General features: G+C 36.0%; 3 protein-coding genes across 4 annotated transcripts; all 3 read right to left on the minus strand.

Moving 5' to 3' along the window:
• Window positions 1-2,612: 2,612 nt before the first annotated feature.
• LOC104226464 (protein DETOXIFICATION 14-like) lies at window positions 2,613-6,080 on the minus strand. 2 transcript variants are annotated; one of them, XR_011405056.1, is made up of 4 exons: window positions 5,357-6,080; window positions 4,265-4,460; window positions 3,728-3,800; window positions 2,613-3,628 (listed from the first exon to the last, which is right to left on the minus strand). XR_011405056.1 is itself a non-coding variant. In XM_070167450.1 (3 exons), the coding sequence occupies exons 1-3, from the start codon at window positions 5,582-5,584 to the stop codon at window positions 3,796-3,798; spliced, it is 429 nt and encodes a 142-aa protein (XP_070023551.1). In that variant the 5' UTR covers window positions 5,585-6,080; the 3' UTR covers window positions 2,613-3,795. The 2 variants fall into 2 exon arrangements, 1 of the variants encoding a protein (XP_070023551.1); XM_070167450.1 differs by having other exon boundaries at window positions 2,613-3,800.
• An 804-nt stretch (window positions 6,081-6,884) lies between these two features.
• Window positions 6,885-9,940, minus strand: LOC104226460 (protein DETOXIFICATION 3-like). The gene is made up of 7 exons (XM_009778472.2): window positions 9,602-9,940; window positions 8,432-8,976; window positions 8,232-8,318; window positions 8,087-8,143; window positions 7,755-7,993; window positions 7,221-7,426; window positions 6,885-7,133 (listed from the first exon to the last, which is right to left on the minus strand). The coding sequence occupies exons 1-7, from the start codon at window positions 9,836-9,838 to the stop codon at window positions 7,092-7,094; spliced, it is 1,413 nt and encodes a 470-aa protein (XP_009776774.1). The 5' UTR covers window positions 9,839-9,940; the 3' UTR covers window positions 6,885-7,091.
• Window positions 9,941-11,340: 1,400 nt separating this feature from the next.
• On the minus strand, window positions 11,341-14,164 carry LOC104226461 (protein DETOXIFICATION 12-like). The gene is made up of 7 exons (XM_009778474.2): window positions 13,928-14,164; window positions 12,777-13,321; window positions 12,564-12,650; window positions 12,407-12,463; window positions 12,083-12,321; window positions 11,711-11,916; window positions 11,341-11,606 (listed from the first exon to the last, which is right to left on the minus strand). Exons 1-7 carry the CDS (start codon window positions 14,162-14,164, stop codon window positions 11,565-11,567), a joined length of 1,413 nt encoding a protein of 470 aa, XP_009776776.1. The 3' UTR covers window positions 11,341-11,564.
• Window positions 14,165-22,713: the final 8,549 nt, after the last annotated feature.

Raw genomic sequence — 22,713 nt, forward strand, 5'->3', positions numbered from 1 at the left:
TTTTAGCCATGCTTGTATGCACACATGTGGCATGAGTTAACCATCTTAGACTTCTTTTTTCTTATTACTTGTGTATAATCTTTTTATGATGCCAAAAGGGGGGAAAATTGAGAAACTGGAAACAGTTTCTCAGGGGGAATACATGAAATATTGTATGGTGATCTGGTTCTCAGGGAAACTTCAATTATAAGTTTGTCATCATCAAAAAGGGGAAAATTTATATGTTATCTGCCTTTTTATATTTTGATGATCTAACAAACTTTATGATAAGAATCAAATCGGGAACTTGTTACATATCATCAAAGTGCTCAAGAATAATAAGTCTCAAGTCGGGCACAAGTTCCAACAACTAGAGTCAAAGAGACGACATAGGGAACAGATGGACATCAATTCCCTTGCTGACTGTGCCAGTCAACTCCCCACAGCTATAAAGTCGTTGCAATTATTCCTCTACACACACGCAACAGTGCAAATAGTGCAACAGTCACTTTACGGGGAATGCCTTGTACCGGAATTGCTTGCATCATCCAAGTGACATCACTTGTATATTATCAACATGAAGCAAAGGAAAAACACATACTTGCACATCTGGAAATTGATTAAGTTTTCTCTCAAGTGTGCTACCATCTTGCAAGTAATATTCATGGCTTCAAGAACAAAGAACAACAGAACAAAGGACCAGTTTCCAGCACTGTGCTATCATATGTCCTTAATTGTGTTGTAACTTTATTAGAGTGATCTACTTATGATTCCTACTTCGCTTAGCTAGAAGCATTGTGTAGGAAACCATTTGTTATACCATAAACCTTGTGTTTGTATCTTGGCTAGTGTTAGTCGAGCTGTGAGCTTTGTAATAGAGTTATTACAAAAAGGTTTGTAATAGAGTTGTTACAAGTGAGTGAGAGATTAAGAGTTTAATTCTACAATAGTTTGTAATCTGAAGTTTGTTCAATAGTGAAGTTAAAATCCTACAAGTGTAGGTCGTGATTTTTTAATCCCGTGAGTTGAGAGTTTTTCACGTATTACTCTACTGTGTTATTTACTTATCTCTTATTGTGTGTATTCTGTGAGAACTGATAAAGAACCAGGTTCTCTATACAGTTTGGTGGACTTTAAATTTCCGTCAGCATCGTTCATCAAATAGAAACAAAATCCATCATAGTATTTTCCTTGATGGGCTGAATTGTCTATCGTTATTTCACGAATGCTCCATTTTGTTTCCAAGTGTCACTATTGATCAGCTTTATCTTCAAGAAACAACACTCTTTTTAATTGCCATATTAACGAAATAGTAGATAAAACAAATTTCCTCCACTTCTGCATCCCAAATAATTCGATTGTTATAAAGAATTCCCTGAAGATAACATTTTCAATGATTTTCAAAATTTTAAAATACTTTAGAACTATACTAATATCATCAAAAATAATTTTATTAGTCAATGTACTTTTCTATATATGATAATAATTTATAAAATAATTAGAGCAAGAAATATCTGAGACATTAAAACGTTAAAAGATAACTCACACTTGATTAATTACTTAAAAGCTAAAGTTTCGTAGTGCCAATAATACAAGCATCAAAATGAAAATTAAGCTATAAACAAATTTTTGAGACGTTGATGAAAAAGAATAAATTGCATAGAACATAGTGAGAAGAAAAAGTTCAAGAAAACTAAAGAAGATTATAACGACATGCATCCAATTATAAAATAGCATCGGCTAATTGGATGCATGTCGTAGCTTTATAATCTTCTTTAGTTTTCTTGAACTTTTTCTTCTCACTATATTCTATGCAATTTATTCTTTTTCATCAACGTCTCAAAAGTTTGTTTATAGCTTAATTTTCATTTTGATGCTTGTATTATTGGCACTACGAAATTTTAGCTTTTAAGTACTTAATCCATGGTAGCACACTTGAGATAAAATAATAAACATTTGATAGAAGTCTATATACATTATACGGATTTTAATTTTTTTCTCAATTTAAGGAGATGAGAGAAATATTTTTATTTTTATAGAATTATCATATGTTAATTTTCATAATGAAACAATATAAAAATTATAACAGGTAATATTTAAAATAATTTATTGATAGTTGAAAACTTATCATGGAAGAATGGAGTTCAACCTATATAGATTATATTTTTACATCAATTAAGTATATAAGAGATAGCCTCCTAGTACAGTAAAAACAAATCTCATTACTTAAATTAACTTTTGAGGTTTAACAAACTATACTTTTTAAAATTATTTTTGAATATAAAATATCTTAGTTTGAAATCGCTTTCAAATAGTGTGGATAGATGAAACCACTTAATTTTCATTTTTAAACTACTTTAAAATAGTATGGGAAAATATGAAAATCTTGTAAATATTTATCGTTACTTCTTTTTGTTGCCCTATTATTTAAAAAATCAATTTTACTTTTTCTATGGAAACTTTTATTTGACTAAAACAAAAGTAATAATTTTACCAAATGAGGAAAAAGGTTCACAGTACTTCCGGCAAAAATAATCTAATCAATATTGACACAATGTATTTAAGCAAAAAAGTTCACACTACTTAATGCAAAAAGGAGAGTTGTGACTAGGGGAATGTGGGGTCTACGTGTATCAGACATTACATATTAAGAAATGCAAGGAGGGGCATTATTTAAAAAATACAAACAATGGAGTTCTTATAAAATGACATATATGCCTTTGGTCGACCATCTTTCCTTTTCTATATAACATATTGATTTACACGGTTTTGAGCTACTGATTAGCTTTACAACCTATAATCTCATATGTATATTTGACCAATTAAGCTGGCCATCAAACATACATGTTGGTATCAGAGCCAAAACTCCGATTGTTCGCGTGTATAATCTCATTTGTCCTCATGTCAGTTGAATCCGGAGGAACTTTCCCATCAAAATAACCTATCTCTTTCTTCCTTGGCCCGTAATACCAAAAGTAAGCAATCTTAAAATCGTGAAAAGCATATCTACTTATAGAACCAGTTTTTTTTTCTTTACTCGGAAAATGTGGAATAGAAGAACATTTCCAAATCAACTGTATTAATCATTTGATTTGAGAATCTCATAGGAATTCTTTTCTCAGGAAAGGTGAGAATGAGAATAAGATTTGCAAATCAATTGTACCGTTGCTAACATGAACTCAGAACAACTAAACGAATTATTACCTGTTTTGCCCAATTTGTGAGATAAGTGACAACAGAAAGCAGAATAGCTTGTGCTATAGACCCCATGATTAGTCCACTCCAGAGGCCCTTCTCTTTCCAATTCAAAACAAATCCCATTAACAAAGAGGCAGGAATTCCAATCAGGTAATATGCTCCTAAATTCACATAGGCCACTATATGTTGCCAACCACTTCCTCTTGCAACTCCGGCTAATAATGTTATTATGCTATCCAGGATGATGGAGAGGCAGAGAATAGGAGTTAGTTCTTCGGTAAGATTCACCACTTCTTGTTCATTTGTGAAAGCATATCCCCATACTTTACGCAAGAAAAAAATAATCGCACTTGCCAGAAGGAACTCTACAGTTGCTAGAGCGAAGACTACACAAATAGAAATTCTAACTGCTTTTGGATTCCCAGCTCCCAACTCATTTGAAATCCGAGTGCTACATACAAAATGGTAATGCGTTAATTTAAGAATGCCATATCGTACTAATCGCCAAACCAAAAAAGTCATTGTTAGGAAGTATGTTGGAAGAGAAAACCTTGCAGCAGCACTGAAGGAACATGGTATGAAGTAGTTGTAAGGCAATTAGTTCTGTTGCCCACCATTTCAAACTACAAAGGAAAGTAAATAAAGCCTTAAATAAATAAGATGTCATAAACAACACAAAAGGAAGACATAAGTTTTCCAGAGTCCAGACTACGAAATCTGATAGTTAAATTACCAAACCATTGCAGCAGAAGGAATAACAAATTGGAAGAACTCCGGCATAACAAGGAAAACATCCTTTGAGAAAAAAAGACGCGTCTTTTGACAAGTTGACGAATACTTTAAGTAAATCACAAGTAAAATCACGTTCAACCAATATGATGAACCAATCGCCATAGCTGCACCACTGGCCCCTAACTCATATTTGAATATTAAATCCCAACTGAGTGGTACATTAAAGCATAGAGATGCTAATGAGCTCCATACCATTGGAATGATCAAACTTTAATTTGAGTCTGAAAGTAGCAAACAAGTGACTGAAGAATAGCATAAGGAACAAGAGTTGGGATGAGATAAATCGAGTACTTACCAGCTTCAACAGAGATTAATGGGTCTTGTCCAATCCATAGAAGCAATTTGCCAGTGAAGATCCATAGAAGAGAAACTGGCAGACACGCGAATAATAGAAATATAATGGCAGCACAAGTAATAGTGCCAACTTTCTGATATTGCCTTGCTCCATAGGCCTGTCCACATAAAGTTATCGACCCAGTTGCCAGTCCAAACTGTACACCAAATTCAGATTCAAATGACTTAAGTACCTCAAGCAATCTCGAGATAAACAGTGATAAAATACATTCACATTTTGGAAATAGAGGCAAGTCTAAAATCAGAACAGATAAGTTTATGCACATTTTTTTACATTATTATTGTAATTTATCTGGTTGTAGCTAGAACATTACATACATCATTTAATTTTTCAGAATATAAACCCACACTTACTATAGTCAGTTTTTTGTATTAGCTCTTAAGTCACCTGAGGTGAGACAAATTTTACATGTTAGTGCTTGAACATTCTTGTCTCTTATTGTGAATTTTCGTAGTCTAACTTGTGAAAAGCTTATGCACAATTTAGAAAAGCATAATTATTCCAACTAACCGTTGTTAGTTTTTTTTATATATAGTTTATCATGTAAAGATCTAGAAGCTTAGGCCAGTTGACTTTGGCCAAATCCCCGTTTGACATTTGAACTTATTTCTTGGCAATTTTTTTTTTAGATGGATGGAGTACTTGCTTAGTAGGTGGGATAAAGAATTACTATTAGCTTATAATATCAAAACAAAAATGTAAGTCTAAAACCAGAAATCTGAGAGCATGCATATTTCTCTGTGCGGATTAATCATACTAATAATCCTTCTTAAACTGTTCATCAATGCTTGTGTTGGGCTGAACTAGCCCAAATATACTCCTAATACGGTGTGATATAGTCCGCTTTGGGCCAAGCCCGCATAATTTTCCCCAAAATGTCCCACACCATTAAGAGATGTTTGCACCTTATTTGTAGGATCCCAATCTTTTCAGGTACCGATATGCGACTTTGTTCGCACACCCAACAATTTAAAATTAAGGTACTACTACAAATTAAAGAATGTTGAGAACAGAAATTAGTTAGGAGCTTACAAGGATGGCAAATCCAGTAAAGTTGCAGTAAGATGTGGCGATGGAGGCACTTGAGAAGGAGAGTTCACTTAAGTGACCCAACATAACCATTGGTGCATAGCGCAACAGGAATTGACACACATGCACCACTATCATTGGAATTGCCATGCGACTCACTTCTTTCACCTCGTCTTTAAACACCGCTTTTTTGCTGATCTCATTATTCAATGGCAGCAGAGCCCTTTCCATTTCCTCGAGCAACACCTTCTTTAACGGTTAAAACCAATCCTTAAATGTTACAATGATATGATAGCTATAAGCTTGAGGAAATTTGAGAGATAGAATGACAGGGGAGACCTCAGGAAAGATATTTGTATTGGGAAAAATTACATTTATATAAGGATACGCGTCGAGACACGTGGACTGGTCAAATAGTCAAAGAATTACAATTAATTAAGAGGCACGAGCAGCAATAGAAACGAGCAAGGACAAAGGAAGAGGCACGGGTGGCCGTACCTGTTTAAGTCATTTATATCCAAGAATCAAAAGGAATGGATCTGACCATAGTAAAGAGCGCAGATACAGAATTTGACGGGCATTAAATACTGGATACGTTAAGGAATTTGTATTGATTATAATGATTATGTAACGTAGCATTCAACGTCTTTAATTATTCATAATAGCCTCATTATGATTTGGGGAAAACGCATATCTTTAAGATACCTATAAAAGGGAGGTATCTGATCAATTGTAGGGACAAGGGATATCATCGGAATATACTTTGATTCACTTGTTTTTCTCTTGATTACATTCTGATTACTTCAAATTACTTTCCTTTGCATATTCTTTTGATTATTAGTAACCCGTGTTCTTCTAAATTCTAGCTGTGACTGAAATTCTATTTTTTGGTTGAACAATATTCTTGATCAGCCTATATTTAGGATCTTTAATTTTCGTGGAATTTTATAAGCTTCTCGTCTTTATCACAGAACAGTTTTTAATTCCATATATGCAAATTCTAGTTGACTTCTGGCAATTTTTAAGAGACTACGCCGGATGGATCACGTATAGATCTAGTTCTTTATTCTATCATTGTTTTGATCAAGTACTATGGTTGAATGGAACTTGACATACGTGAGCAGAAGCTTCGATTCACACTTACTTCTATACACAACTGCACTTCAATCTCATGAGCTGTCCTTAAACTGATCATATGTGCAAATTCAAGCTGACTTCTATATTTTATGTGATTTCGTACAGTGTTTTTCATCCGATAATTTTTATTAAAAAATAAAACATTTTAAGTTCTAGAGTTGATCCAAGATATGAAACATGAGATCCATGGGGAAGCTTCACCCTTACGTCAATGTAAGTACTCTCATATTAGTGTACCACAAAAAGAAAAAGGCAGAGAACACCATATGCACATTGCACATTCTTTAAAGAATTTAACATACTATACCCCTAAATTCGAACGCCTTTAACTCATACACACGCATCACTCACGAAGTGGCACGTGTAAAAAAAAAATTAAAAATACCCATCGAAGTGTTCGAAATTCAAAGAACACCAGATCTCTCTCTAAAAATTCTTGAAAGAGCTGGTGGATGCAACAGATTCTCTTACAAACACTTTCAATTCAGATGTACAATAATTAGCGTAAAGACTTGAATAGCGCGTAAAAGTAGCCATTGCAAAGGAAATGATCCCATTATGCATGTTATACAAAGGCATAATTCGTTAATCTCTTGTCTTCCTAAGATCTTCCTTCGTGTACCCTTTCTCTTGCCTTCTTTGCCTGCATAGTCCATTCCCCAAATTTATAAGAAAAAAAACCGATCGAGGAAATTATGAAAAGACTTTCAGAAAAGTAAAAACAATGTACCTGTTTTTCCCAGTCTGTGAAACCTGTAACAATAGATAGAACGATCGATTGTATAGCACAACCAACCACTATTCCAATCCAAAGCCCCTTTGCTTTCAAATGTACAACAAATCCCAACACCACTGCTAAAGGGATTGCTATCACATAAAATACCACTAGATTTATATATGCCCCAATATGCTGCCACCCACTTCCCCTTGCTATACCTGTTTTTCGTTAGAAAAAATAATCTTAGTCCAAGTGAAAAATCTTTTTTTGGAAAATATAATATCATGCGACTTACCACTAAAAATGAAATAAAATTTTACACATCAGATTTTCATTTTTTGTTTACTTTTTGATATGGAATTGACAGTGGCAAAGCTGCTGATGTGGAGAGTGATGTGTCTAACATTCCGGTCGTTCGTATTTTCTGAGTATATTCATTATTCAATGTTACAAAAAAAAAAAAAAAAACTTTATGACTTTACTGTTATAGTAGGTAAAGTTCAGTACTGTTAGATAAATTAACGGCGGAGATGTTATGGAACTAACCAGTGATGACTATTTGTAAGCTGTCTGTGACAATGGACAGGCATAGAAAAGGCGTCATTGCTGCTATATAGTCCACGACTTGCTTCTCATTGCTGAATGCTTTTCCCAATACATGTCTGCTCCCGAACAGACTTGTGTTGAACACTAGTGTCTCTATGACGGTAAGAAACATTATTACCTGAACTGCCATCCGAGCCTTTTGAGGATTCCCAGCTCCCAGTTCATTTGAAACACGAGTACTACAAAATAATATCAAGACAACTGGAGTAAGATTATTTTGTATGAGTACTTTTTGCTACTGATGGACATGTTTGAAACTTATAGAGTCAAACCTTGCAGCAGCTCCAAAGCCATATGGTATACTGAAGTGTAATTGAGAAATTGTTATGCTGTGTGTGAACAAAATGATATATTAGAACCATTTCTATTAAAATAATTCTCCCAAAGGAATAGGAATTGTGAATTATAATACGGTACCATATTGACATCACTGATGTCTCGAGCTTTGGATTTGGTAAAAGGCCTGATACCAAAGCAAGCACCTCAAATGACCACCATTTTAGGCTACAATAAGTTGAACCATAATGAAAAATAAGAGTCACTGAGATAACAACATACAAATAAATAAACAAATACTTCATCCAATTGATCATTCATTCAGGAAGACGAATATTTACCAGACCATCACAGCAGAAGGGATAGCCAAACGGAAGAATTGTCTAATACCAAGGAAGGCTTCCATGGAGAAAGGCGCTCGAGTTTTCTCACAGGAGCTTGAAAGTTTGACATAAGATGCAAGAAATAGGACATACAACCAAGAGGATATACTGAAGGCTATAGCAGCTCCAATGTTTCCTAGCTCCAACTTAAATATGAAAGCCCAGCTTATGGGCAAGTGAAGGCATAGAACAGCAAAGGAAGATAAAAGCATGGGAAAAATCAAACTCTGTGCCTGCAAGTATCTAGTTAGTGGTTTAGAAATTGCACCACCAAAAATAGCAGGGATTACCCATAATGAATACTTGCGCGCTTCCACTGAGATTGAATGATCTTGTCCCGTCAATATAAGCAATTTGTCCATGAAACACCACAACACACAGATTGGTATGCATACTAGAAACAGAGAAATTATAGCAGTGTAGGTATATGTACTGAGTTTGTGATATTGCTGAGCTCCATAAGCTTGTCCACATAGTGTCTCCATACCACCAACCAGCCCCGTCTGTTCCAAGTTCACAAACCTCAGTAAATCAATACTAGTTTTATGGACGAACATTTATATATTAAAAAAAAAAAAAAAAGACTTTGGACCCAGAGGCGGACCCAGGATTTTAACGCAATGAGGGCACCAGTATTCTACTCAGTCAGTGCCCTCGAAAGGCTTTTAGTGTTCAAGGTGTCAACTTATTTAAATTAACCATTTTCAAGGTATACATATATATATATATATATATATACAAGATTTGGATCAAAGTTTACGGGATCCGGTGACCCCTCAATGTTATACATAGGTCCGCGTCTGCTTGGACCAACTCAACCCAAAAATTAGTCCATGATGCTTGTACAAAACCATATAAGGAGACGATAGTCCATTTCTTCGGGATTTTAACACCTCTCCCCTCCCTCTCGTCCAGGCCTGGACATTTGGAGCGTAAACAACATAGTATGAGGGACTGACAATGGGTAAACTAAGAATCGGAATGAATTTGTCTCTGATAAAAAAATGAATATTGATTCTAACTAAAGCGCAAAAGTTAGTTCGTGAGGTCAGTATATACAAACACAAGACATTCCCCGCACATGAGACACTAATGCATATGGACCATTAATATGTAGAGAGCACTTACAAGCAGGCTGAAACCAGTGACATTAGTTAGAGAAGTGGCGATGGCAACACTAGACAGAGCTAACTCTCCAAGATGTCCCACCATCATGACTGATACAACTTGCAACAAGTACTGAAAAACTGTGACCGCTACCATTGGAGCCATAAAACGACTCGTCTTCTTCAGTTCTTGAGACACAGCATCCCAATTTATCTGCCATTTCTTTTCTTTCAAGCTCTGTGGCAACTCCTCTACCATGATAGTTCTACTTGTTGCCAGTTGCCACTTCCAAAAGACGAAGAACCAATGCACAATTAGTACTAATTCTATGTTGTTTCCTAACACGTGACAGAAAGATGCTTGCTTACTTTGTCGGATACTTGTTAAAAATATTTTCTCGGTGTAACCATTTTTGCCATTATTTATGTTATCTGCTATACAGTTTTAGCTGTATTAGCAAATTTCCATTTGTCTTTTGTTCGATCCGGACTATTTTAAGGCTCCCAATTGACTAATGAATACTAGTATGACCTGCCAGAAACCATCTTTTTCAAAGGCAACTATATGTTGTTTTTACCATTAAATTATAAGGATCCTAACCACTTGGCTAGGTATAAGAATTATTTAACGATATTTTGTATATTGCTACCCCCAACGTGTCCTTTTTCAAGGTTTTTTTTATGTCCTTGTTGGCTTGTCTTGTCCAAGGTTTTTTAATGTCTTTGTTAGCTGTTGCACCCGTTTTTGCGTTCGGACACTAAAGATGGATTATCTAATTTTATATTTATGGAATATGATATATATTACATTCTTCATTTCTTCTTACAAAGATCATCATATAATCCAAATTTTATATCAAAAAAATATATGAAGAAAACTTTCTTTACTTCCTTTGGGCAAGTTATCAATTTGTAATTCACCTCCTTAAGACATGGAATTGTGTTCCCACCCAATTCACTCATTGGAACCTTGAACAGTTCCTGTTTTTCTTGGTAATTTCATATTTGCCTTTTTAAGTGGTATTATTCTAACAATAGGCCTTTTATCTTATTATCTTTTGAAAGCAATCTGGATGAAAATCAACCAATTACAAGTCTATATCTTATACCTAAACATCCGGATGCGATTGGAATTAACACAACAAGTTCAGGACTAAATCCGAATTTGGGACCTAATTAGGAACCAAATTGAAGTTTTACTATAAATAATGAACTTATTAAGTATTTTTAGAACAAATGCTTCTTTCTTTCAAAAATTCTGCCTACACTAAGTAGTCAAACTTGAAAACAGATCCAAAGGCTCTCATTTTATCCCTTTTGCAAGTTCACCTTTGATAACTTTCTGAATTTGGGATAATATAAAGTATCGGATTTGCAGCTAATCAGAATTTAATTTATAGACAATAGCATAAAATAGAACCTAAACTTGTTGTCAACTAAGTGAATATTAACTTCAAGCCAATGTGGCCCTTTATGGCTTTTTTTTCCTTATTTCTTCTTTGAATTAGTCCCCTCAATTTATTCGCGTGGAATAATATGTGAATTGTTATGTCAGATTATTTAATGCGTGTTTTGAGGCAAATTAAGCTTTAATATTCGTTTGCATGATAAAAATTTGAAGAAAAAAAAAAGAGTAAAGAGAAACCATTTTTGAGGGCCCCCATTCATATAGTATCAGGGATATGAGATTCAACCATATGATTTAGAACACTTAAAAAGTTCTCAATTCTAGTTCAACACTTGGTGTAAAGACTTGAATAGCGTAAAAATGGCCATTGCAAATGAAATGACCTCATCCTAATCCAGGAAATATGTTATAAAAAGGCATTTGTTTCTTTTTCGCTAGTTTTCCTAAGCGGGTTCGAGCCGTGGGATCAGCTATTAATGTTTGCATTAAGATAACATTACACCCCTTGATGTGCGCCCTTCCTCGAATCCTGCGTGAACGCGGAATACATTGTGCAAGCTGCCTTTTTTTAGTCTTCCTAAGATCTTCCGTCGTGTATCCTTTCTCTTGCCTTCTTTGCCTGCAAAGTCCATTCCCAAATTTTCAATTACTGTACTGGAATACAGAAAAACGACACGAGAAAATTGTGAAAAGACTTTAAAAAAAGGTAAAAAAAAAATGAACCTGCTTTTTCCAGTCTGTGAAACTTGTAACAATAGATAGAATGATGGTTTGTACAGTAGAACCAGCCACTATTCCAATCCAAAGACCCTTTGCTTTCAAATGTAGAACAAATCCCAACACCACTGCTAAGGGAATAGCTACCAAATAAAATGCCCCTAGATTTATATATGCCCCAATATGCTGCCACCCGCTTCCTCTTGCTATACCTGTATTTCTTTCAACAAAAAAATCTAAGTCGAAGTGCAGTACAAACTTTTTTCAGGATATATCAGGGTTAATATTACGTATGGTCACTGAATTTTACCCGCCACGTTGGCGCTTTAATTTGCTAGTAAATATGACACATCAAAAGATGGATGCTTGGAAACATACCAGAGATGACTGCTTGCAAGCTATCTGTGATAATGGACAGACATAGAAAAGGAGTCATTTCAGCTATATAATCCAACACTTGCTTGTCATTGCTGAAGGCTTTTCCCAATACACGCCTGCTTCCGAATAGACTTGTGCTTAATACTACTGTCTCTATGACTGCAAGAAACATTACTAACTGAACTGCCAATCGAGCCTTTTGTGGATTCCCAGCTCCCAATTCATTTGAAATACGAGTACTTTAAAATTAAGACAACAAGCAATGGAGTAAGATTTTGTATGAGTTTTCACTGATGAACATAGTCGATAGTTATTGAGTCAAACCTTGCAGCAGCTCCGAAGCCATATGGTATAGTGAAGTGTAATGTGGAAATTGTTAAGCTGCAAGAGTGTGAAAAAAAGAGATATTAGACGCATTTCTATTGAAAATTTTCCCGAATTCATGACCAATGTGAATTGGTTGTGGATTAGAGTATGGTACCATATTGACATCACTGATGTCTCAAGTGTTGGATTTGGTAAAAGGCCTGAGAGTAAAGTAAGCACCTCAAGTGACCACCATTTTAGGCTACAATAAGAGTGTTGCCAGTCAAATTGGAAAATAAGAGTCATTGAAATGAAAATACATAAATAAATAACTGCATCCAATAGATCATCAGGCATGAGGGATTCGTTCAAGAAGAGGAATATTCACCAAACCATCACAGCAGAAGGGACAGCCAAACGGAAGAATTGTCCGATACCAAGGAATGCATCCATTGAGAAAGGCGCTCGAGTCTTCTCACAGGAGCTTGAATATTTGACATAAAATGCAAGAAATAGCACATACAACCAAGAGGATACGCTGAAGGCTATAGCAGCTCCTATGTTTCCTAGCTTCAACTTAAATATGAAAGCCCAGCTTATGGGCAAGTGGAAGCATAGAACAGCAAAGGAAGATAGAAGCATAGGAAGAATCAAGCTCTGTGTCTGCATGTATCTAACTAGTGGTTTAGAAATTGCACCACCAAATAAAGCAGGGATTACCCACATTGAATACTTCTGCGCTTCCACTGAGATTGAGTGATCTTGTCCGATCAATATAAGCAATTTGTCCATGAAGAACCACAAAACACATATTGGTATGCATACAAGAAACAGAGAAATTATAGCAGTGTAGGTATATGTACTGAGCTTGTGATATTGCTGAGCTCCATAAGCTTGTCCACATAGTGTCTCCAAACCACCAACCAGCCCTGACTGTTTCATATTCACAAACCTCAGTCAATTAATATGATTTCATGCATGAAACTTCGAGAAAAATAGACCTTGGGACTAACTCAGTTCGAAAAACTAACTTATGTGGTGAGCATTGTCCAAGACCACAAACAGACAAATAGTCCATTTCTTCAACCGATGTGAGAATATAACACCTCAACGCCTAGGCCGAAACATCTAGAATGTGGACGACATAATATGACCAACATTGTGAAAAAAAGAACAGGAATAGCCGGGTAGATTTTGCTGTGATACCATGTTAATAAGATAGACTCAATCCCAAAGATAGCTAGGGGACGATGGAGCTCATTGGATTCAATTGAACCTAGTATTCTTATAACAAAGTATAGATATATATGTGGTTACGAAATTTCATCAAATACTAATTTTCAACCTATAATATCAAAAGTGCGATAGATTCAGTAGTAAGAATCGTAAAAGTTGAACATATTCAGGATTAATTCGCCTTGGAAGAGCTCATGAGGTGAGTATTGTCCAAAATCATATAACGCGACAATAACTCATTCTCTCAACACTCAACACTAAACAAACATGCATAAAGAAGTGTAAGATGTAGAGAGGACTTACAAGTAAGCTGAAACCAGTGACATTAGTTAGAGAAGTGGCAATGGCAACACTAGACAGGGCTAACTGTCCAAGATGTCCCACCATAACGATTGATACAAATTGCAAGAGGTACTGAAATACTGTGACTGCAACCATTGGAGCCATAATGCGACTCGTCTTCTTCAGTTCTTGAGATACAGCATCCCAATTTATCTGCCATTTCTTTTCTTTCCAGCTCTGTGGTAACTCATCTGCCATAGTTCTACTTGTTGTCACTTGCACAGACGATGCCCCTTATATATAATAGTATGCACAATTAGAAATACACGCTTTAGCTAGCTGTGAGTATATGATATTGTCGTAGCACAGAAAGATTCTTGCTTACTTTGGAGAATTACATATTATAAATGTTTTCTCTAGGGTTATCTTTTTTGTCATTATTTATTGATTTGCTATACAATTTTAGCTCTACTAGCAAACCCCATTTGTCTTTTGTTTGATTCCCAATTGACTACTAGTATGACATGCAAGAAACCATTTTCAAAGGCGAAACTCGTAACATACATGTTCTTTTACCATCATTAAATACGTGATTGACTTACTTATTTTTTAATGTTTGATGGTAAGTGAAAAATACTTTATTTTTAAAACTTTTTGGCAAAAAGAACTCTAACAAAAACGCAAGAATTTTTTTCAAACAAACGCCTACAAATGACGAGAAAGAAAACAGTTTTTTTTAATATAATAAGGTTTTTATGCAGACAATGATAAAGGCATGTCCATGACCTAATAAAAAAACAAAAGAAGGCATGTCGCATGTGGAGATGAGTACTTTGACAGACAAAGATAAAGGCATGACTGCGCAGTCAATTCCATGAAATAAACTCCATGGATCATCCTGCTTTGTGTTGACTGATTGGAGAAGCCGGCAGAAAGCGAGGTGGGTTGTCTAGCGCCTCTATTTTTGTTGGGCTAAAATGGCACCATCATAACATATCTATAACTTTATTATCCTAAATATCTATGTTTAGTTAATTATCCGACCTAAACAAGTTTTGTTTACAATATATATACATTCCACCTTAAAAGGCTCTCAATCCATTATTAGTGTCTTCAATCAAGGGATTTAGTTACACTCTTTTTCCTTTTTTCCTCTCTAATTCCAGAGAAATTTGTTTTTAATTTGAGTAGACTTCTATACGATTAAGTTAGGAACTTAAGTTTTATTGCTACGTAGGTTTATTGGTTCTTGAAAACGAGTAGTAGTTCCTGGATAAAAATATAGCCAGTTTGCACTAACTGTGTCATACTTGGGGAATCCCGTAAGGGTCAAAATAAAGAAGTTTCGTGTACAAGTTTGAATCAAATGCTCTCACTGTATTAGTGTAGCTGCAACATCTGTTCAGTTTTCCCATTCACTTTCATCCTTGCTCTTGCTGCTTTGATCAGGTGTTTGCCTGTCAATATTGGTGCTGCTTTGAACCCTTGGGATCCAGGAACAGATGTGTCTACTCAATAAACTATTCAAAATTGTTTTCTTGTTACAAATTAATATTAGAAAGTTATATCAAACAAATAAGTGGAATAGAAGGAGTACTCCCCGCCCCATTCTTTTCGATTAATAAAAGTTGATTTTTTATCAAATAATAATACGTAAATAATTGCGTCTTAATTTCATAATAAGAATCTGTGATTTTGTATCCTTTGAAATATTTTGTTTTCGAAAAGTGAATTACTTTATATTTGCTTTTGGTCTAAAACCAATAAAAGTGACTTTCAGTTGACTAGAAATTTTAAGATGAGGAGCAACAGTTTTATGCTTTGCACGTACGTACTAGAAGTTCGACGGAAGCATGCAGCTGGAAATTACTAATCGTGCTTTCAGTTTATTTTTTTCTTTTTCAAACAATATTTTAGTTTAACTCAAATTTATTTTCCTAATATCAATGTGAACCTTTTTCATACAACTAATTATAATTATACAACTTATCTACAACTTTCACACATTATTTCTACCCCAGTTATATACAACTACAATATCATACCACTTAAATACAATTTTATACATATTTACTACAACTTTACTACAACAAAATACAATTTACCTATAATTTTACTACAACTTTACTACAATTTCGTAAGTATAATGTATATCATATCTTCTTCTTCTTCGAGTTTCAATCTGAAATTCAATCAAAATCAAGTCTAATCTTCACCAAAACACCCTCAAGATTGAGATATAAACTCCAAACAATATTCCTAATTGTTTGCAACAACACTCAATCCAAACAAATAATAATTTTTGAAAACCCAAATTCGAATTCAAAGCTTCAAAGCTTTTTAATGGCTGTCAATGGTAGAATTGTTGTTCTCTTTTCCTTTGCTTTACATTACTGAAATTAGGGATTGAGAGATAGAGAGAGACGTAGAGAGAATTCTCAATTGTTTGCAACAACATCCAATTCAAACAAATAATATTTTTTGAAAACCCAAATTTAAATTCAAAACTTCAAAGCTTTTTAATGGTTGTCAATGGTGGAATTGTTGCTCTCTTTTCCTTTGCTCTACATTACTGAAATTAGGGATTGAGAGATAGAGAGAGACGTAGAGAGAGAGAGGGGGAGGGAGGGAGAGCGGGAGAGAGAGAGCACATGAGAGAGAAAATAAGGATGGGAAATAATTGATTCCTAATGTAAAAGGATACTCATTTAATTCCTAACGTGTATATAATTGGTAAATTTGTATATAGGCTGTAATTAAATTAAAACTTGAGTAAGGAGGGTAATAAAGTTTCCAATAGTGTATAGGTATGTAAAAATCCTAATATGGTGTGATATTGTACGTTTTGGGCCAAGTCCACATTCCCAAAATATTTCACATTAGTAAGAGATCTCTACACCTTACACGTAGGCTCCCAGTCCAGACTCCTAGTCTTTTTAGCTACCGCCTACCAATGTGATATTTAGTCCGAACATCCACCTTACATGTAGGCTCCCAATCTTTTCATCTACCGCCTACCAATGTGAGATTTAGTCCGCACACCCTATCACGGGTCCAAACGGTTGTTCATTCCATCGCTCTGTCATCATCATACTCGTCCCGTTGAATCTGGGCTCTAATACCAGTTGTTGAGCTAAAATGACCCAATGATACTCTTAACATAGTGTGATATTGTTCGCTTTGGCTCAAGTCTGCATGATTTTTTTCAAAAGGCCTCACACCATTAAGAGGCATTCACACATTATATGTAGGCTCTCAATCTTTTCAGCTATCAATGTGAGACTTTATTCGCACACCCAATATTTTTTAACCCAGAAAATGACTTCACTTGGATTAATAGGAAAGTTACTTTTCACTAATTTCAAAAAACATTTTCTTTTAAAATAATTATTTTTTGTTCCAAAAATTAATAAAATAAATATTTTTAACTATTTAGTGTAACCAAACAAAAGAAAATACAAAATAATTATTGAAAAAATATTTCCATCCTACCAAATATTATATATAAAGATTCTAATTAGCCAGCACTTGGATAGTTTTAAGTAACGTTATTGTGCATTATTTCATATATACTTCTTCTTTGGTAATATACATTTAATACATTGCTATTTTTTTTATTAAACTGGATGCATTTTATAATAAGCAAACTAAACTACCCGTTAGGGGTTACAGACGAATTGTTTGTGGGTGGATATATCAAATCCCCCACTACTTGTCTATCGTTAAAAATATTACAGTCCATAATTTGTCTTTGGAAAGCAGTTCCTGCAATGTCTGCCCAAAAGACATGCGTCACAAACACCGGAGGAACTGCTGTTACAAAAATATTTTCACAAAAGTTCTTGGTAGTGCCCTCCTTTGCCAATAGGTTAGCAACTCTATTGGTCTCTTTGTAGCTGTGCTTCACCACCACGACGCTTAGTCTTTGGACGATTGACCTGCATTCATGAATAAGTGAGTCAAAAAGGAGGTTTCCATTGATTAGCATTCTAATTACCTCAGTTGAATCAGTGTTTATTTCCAACGGTGTTAACTGTCTTTCTTCTGCAATTTGCAGCCCTTTTAGAATGGCTAGCAATTCTGCCTGAGTGTTAGTGGTATGCTGGATTGATCCCATGTAGCCTATTACCCAGTTTCCACTTGCATTTCTTAAGACTCCTCCCAGTCATCCCCTTCCAAGATTTCCTATTGCAGCTTCATCGGTGTTGAGCTTGTAAGTGTTGATTTTTGGTGGATCCCATTTGACCCAGAATTTTTTTATTTTGGGTGCTTTATTCAATATAATGGTTACAAATTCAGTTGCCTTAGCTATAGCACTTTTGGTGTCCACCCTTTCCTTTCTGTTAATGAATAATTGTTGTTCCTTGTGAGCCAGATTTTCCAGAAGCAGAATGGCAAGAGCTCTTCCCAGGTGATGATACTGTTGTAGTGATCTTTATTAAGGGATGCCCATGTGTTTGGTTAATCCATGTATGTGAATGATGGTATAGGATTAGTGTCGTTGTTTGTGCTTTGTGAGAGGATTGCTTGCTAGAAAAGTTTTGAGTTTGTGCATTCAAAAAAGATGTGTGATGATGTCTCATTAGCTTGATTGCAAAGGCTGCATATGGAATCTGGTTGTATCCCAACATGATGGAGAAAAGCTCCAGTGAGGAACCTATCATGGAAGAGTAGCCAAAAGAATGATTAAATCTTCTTGGGGACTTTTAGTTCTAGATCCATAAGTAATTGTTGCTTATGATTTCATCTTTTTGGTGTTGAAGGATATCCAAGAGGGAGTAAGCTGATTTTGTGGAATAGATTCCATTTGAGGTGGCTCCCCAGATCATTCTATCTTCCTTAATTGGGTTGGGTGAGATGAAGGTGTTTTGAATGGAGTTTTTGATGTTTTGAGGGATGGTAAGAGAGATGGTAGAAAGATCCCAAGTTCCATGATTATGAGCAGAAGCTACAGTTTTGGTCATATCTTCTCTTGTCAAGGGTCTTTCTATTAAGGACCTTATAGCTGGGAGGTTATTTATCCAAGGGTCATTGAAGAAGCTGACTTTGTTCCCTGAATGCAGTACCCATCTTTTTGCTTTCATGCAAGTTTCTCATCCCTTTAGAATGCATTGCCAGGTGTTGACTTAGCTTTTTTAGGGGGGTTCCTCCAGTTGCAGTGCTTTGCAATAAGTGTTTTTGCCCAGAGGGCTGAGGAATTCTGATATAGCCTCCAAGCAAGCCCTGAGTGAAGGGCTCTATTTTTCAATTCAGCTTTCTGAATTTCTAGCCCCCCCCCCCTCCAGTCTTAGTCATACTGACTGTTTCCCATGAGACAAGGTGCATCTTTCTTTTTATAGCAGTAGTACCGCAGATGAAATTTCTTTGTATTTTATCAATCTCTTTGGTTATTTTTGCAGGGAGCTTAATGTGTTGCATTACATTATTTGGGACGGATTTCAAGGATGCGTTTGCCAAAGTGGTTCTTCCAATCATGTTCAACATGCTTGTTTTCCATCCAGCCATTTTAGAATGATGATTGTCAATGATGAACTAGAAATCACTGTGAGTTGGTCTTTTGTGGAAGATTGGAAAGCCCAGGTATTTTTCAATATTTGCTGAAGCTTTAATGGCAAGAGTGTTTGAGATGAATTCCATTTGGTGAGGTTTGCAATTTGCACTGAAACAGACTTTAGACTTGGTGTAGACATGTAAAATTTATTCGATTCAAATTAAATAAATAATTTAGATTATATTTTACATATACTAGTCCAAATAAATTATGGGCTAATATATATGGATTAAATAAGTAAGTCTCAATCCATTGGGCTAGCCCATTTAATTGGGCTAAAGTAATGAGCCCACTTCATTAAGCCCAAGATGTCATCTTCCTAGAGGCCCAGTTTGGTGCCACGTGTCAAATGACGTGCGCGCCAAGTCAGACAGAAGAGCCAATAGGATTGTGCCATGTGTCAAAATGACAAAGCATGCCAAGTCACATTAAAAGGGCCAATGAAATCGCGCCACATGTGCAAGTGACATATTCTGGCCAATCAAATGCGGCCTTGTCACACTTTAATTTGATTGGTCGAAAAGAGTTTGTTCTTATCATGACACCTCCCTTCCACAACTATAAATAGGGGTCTTCATAACTCAGAAAAGATACCAGAAGTTATAACAAGAAGCAAGAGAGAGCTCGTGGATCAAACGCCACAAATTTCTCTACAAGTTTCACACTTCAAGCAACCAAGTTCAAGTTCAAGTTCAAGAACAAAGAACAAATCAAGTATTCAAGATCAAGAATGAAGTCAAATCAAACACAAGGCGCTCAAGATCAAGGCTACTTGTTCGTGATACAATTCGTGGCAACAATCAAAGTGTTCGCGACGGTTATATCAAATTCAAATTCAAGATCAAGCTCAAAGGCCCTTGAATTTATACTAGAAAAGTAGAATCAGAGGAATCATAGATATTGTAACACTCAAATCTTTGAAATAAGATACTACGATTGTTGCAATATTTTTTGATCTTGATTTTATTTTCTCGACGCAAATTTATTGTCTACAAATTAACTCCAGATCAACATCCACCAAGGCTGCTAACTCCAGGTTCTATATTGATGTGGAAAGCATCCTCGATGTTACCTTTGGAAGCTTTGGACCAGTTACGAGGAGCAAAGCAAGCTCTTTAGGACAATAAGCACCCCAAGTGTCGCATGCATCAACCCATGTCTTCGGATCTTCATCCTCAAAAGGAGCAAGATCTTCCACAAACACACCTGAAGGAGGAAGCGATGTTGCTGAAAAGATCAAGAAAACTCTTGCTCTGCTTGACCTCTCCGGATCCAAGCGCTCTGCTGTGAAGGAAGATGATGATGCTTCAAGTGATGGATCCTCCCCACTTACAGCACTTAGCGTGAGTCAATAAAGGATCAATCTATGTGAAAATCCATGCTACTCTTTGTCGTCCACGACAATCATACAAGCCATGGTGACAAATACTTCATCTGTGGAGGAGCAGTTGGCAAACTTGACGGAAGCAATCGCTGGCTTGACAAAATGCATGCAAAATCATGAGGCTAGAATTGACAAGCTAACAAATAGGGTGGGAATCTTGATAGAAGAAGAATCCACCCATGCATTCGGCAAGCTCCCAGAAGTTCTAGAGAGTGACTCTCCCCCAAGACAAGTAGCATCCACTAAGGCTATCCTTGTCTCATCTGAAGGGATGATTCAAATCGATTAGCTGCAGGAGTTCATTGAAGGAACCATTAAGAACAAATATGAGGTTGCTGCCAAATCCTCCCTTACATATGAAAAGTCGTACACTGTAAGGGTCGATATGTTAAAGATGTTTGCTGGCTATCAACCTCCAAAGTTTCAACAGTTTAATGGTAAAAGTAACCCAAATAAACATGTGGCACACTTCGTGGAGACGTGAAACAATGTTGGAACTTATGGAGATTACCTCATCAAGCAGTTTGTCAGCTCGTTAAAAGGAAATGCTTTTGACTGGTACACACACCTCGAGACTAGATCTATCGATAGTTGGGAGCAACTAGATCAAGAGTTCCTCAATCGCTTTTATAGTATAAGTCGTACTATGAGTATGATAGAACTTACAAATACTCGTCAACGAAAGGGGGAACCAGTTATCGACTTTATCAATCATTGGAGGAATGCAAGCCTCAACTGCAAAGACAGACTTAGTGAAACTTCAGGCATAGAGATGTCCATCTAAGGCATGCATTGGGGATTGTACTACATCTTGCAAGGTATCAAGCCTGGCACATTTGAAGAACTTGCAACTCGTGCCCATGACATGGAATTGAATATGGCCTCCGCTGGAAATAAAAGACTGCCCATCTATGAACCTCACAAAAGGAATGACAAGCAAGAAGTCAGGAAGTGGGGCAAGTTCGTACCCAATTCTGAAAGCAAAGAAGCTATGAATGTCAACACAACACCTGTGAAGTTCATAACGAAAGGTGAGCAAGAAGCAGAGTATGAAATCTATTTCTTTTCAAGATAAGCCAAGTGGAAAGTTGACCTTAAAAGAAATGCAAGAGAAAGAGTATCCATTTCTGGATTCTCATGTGCCAGCTACTTTTTAAGAACTCCTCGAGTTAAATCTCATTGAGCTTCCGGAGATGAAGCGACCAAATGAAGCTGGGAAAATAAATGACCCAAATTACTACAAATACCATCGTTGTGAGCCACCCTCTAGAGAAGTGCTTTGTCTTCAAGGACAAAGTTATGGACTTGGCTCGCGAAAAGAAGATAGTTGCTGATGATGAGCCATTCATCGCGGTTGAGTCACACTTCGCCGATGCAAAGTTCTACTTGAAAAACTGCATTGTGAAGGAGCTAAAAGCTGATAATGGCATCAAAATCAAGAATGACGAGCCCACAACAAAAAGAGCAGAGGTGACTACTGGTGAAGCCAAAGCTGTTACTGAGGAAGTACACGCCCATGTGAATAAATCTCATAAAGGGGTATTGCGTCTTATGGCAAGAAAGTAAGTCATGTGCTCCAATATGTCCCTAAAAGGAAGAAAGACGAGGGCGAATCATCTAATCTCCAAACCAAGATGCTAAATGAGTTAAATCTTTCGGTAAAACGAATTGAGGTAGTAAAGTTGTCCTCAAAGCCGCTTGCAGGGTTTGTAGCCCAAAATCGTTTGCATAATGTGGCACTCCCTACAAAGCGAACAGATGAAGGTTTTGATCTTAACGCTTACAAGATATTTGCAAAAGCTAGATACAATCCCAATGAGCCGTCAAAGTTAGGGAAGCTCCCATCAGAAGTTGCCATGAGACAACCACATA

The sequence above is a fragment of the Nicotiana sylvestris genome, chromosome 2 (assembly GCF_000393655.2).
Source record: "Nicotiana sylvestris chromosome 2, ASM39365v2, whole genome shotgun sequence".
In the NCBI taxonomy this organism is placed as follows: domain Eukaryota; kingdom Viridiplantae; phylum Streptophyta; class Magnoliopsida; order Solanales; family Solanaceae; genus Nicotiana; species Nicotiana sylvestris.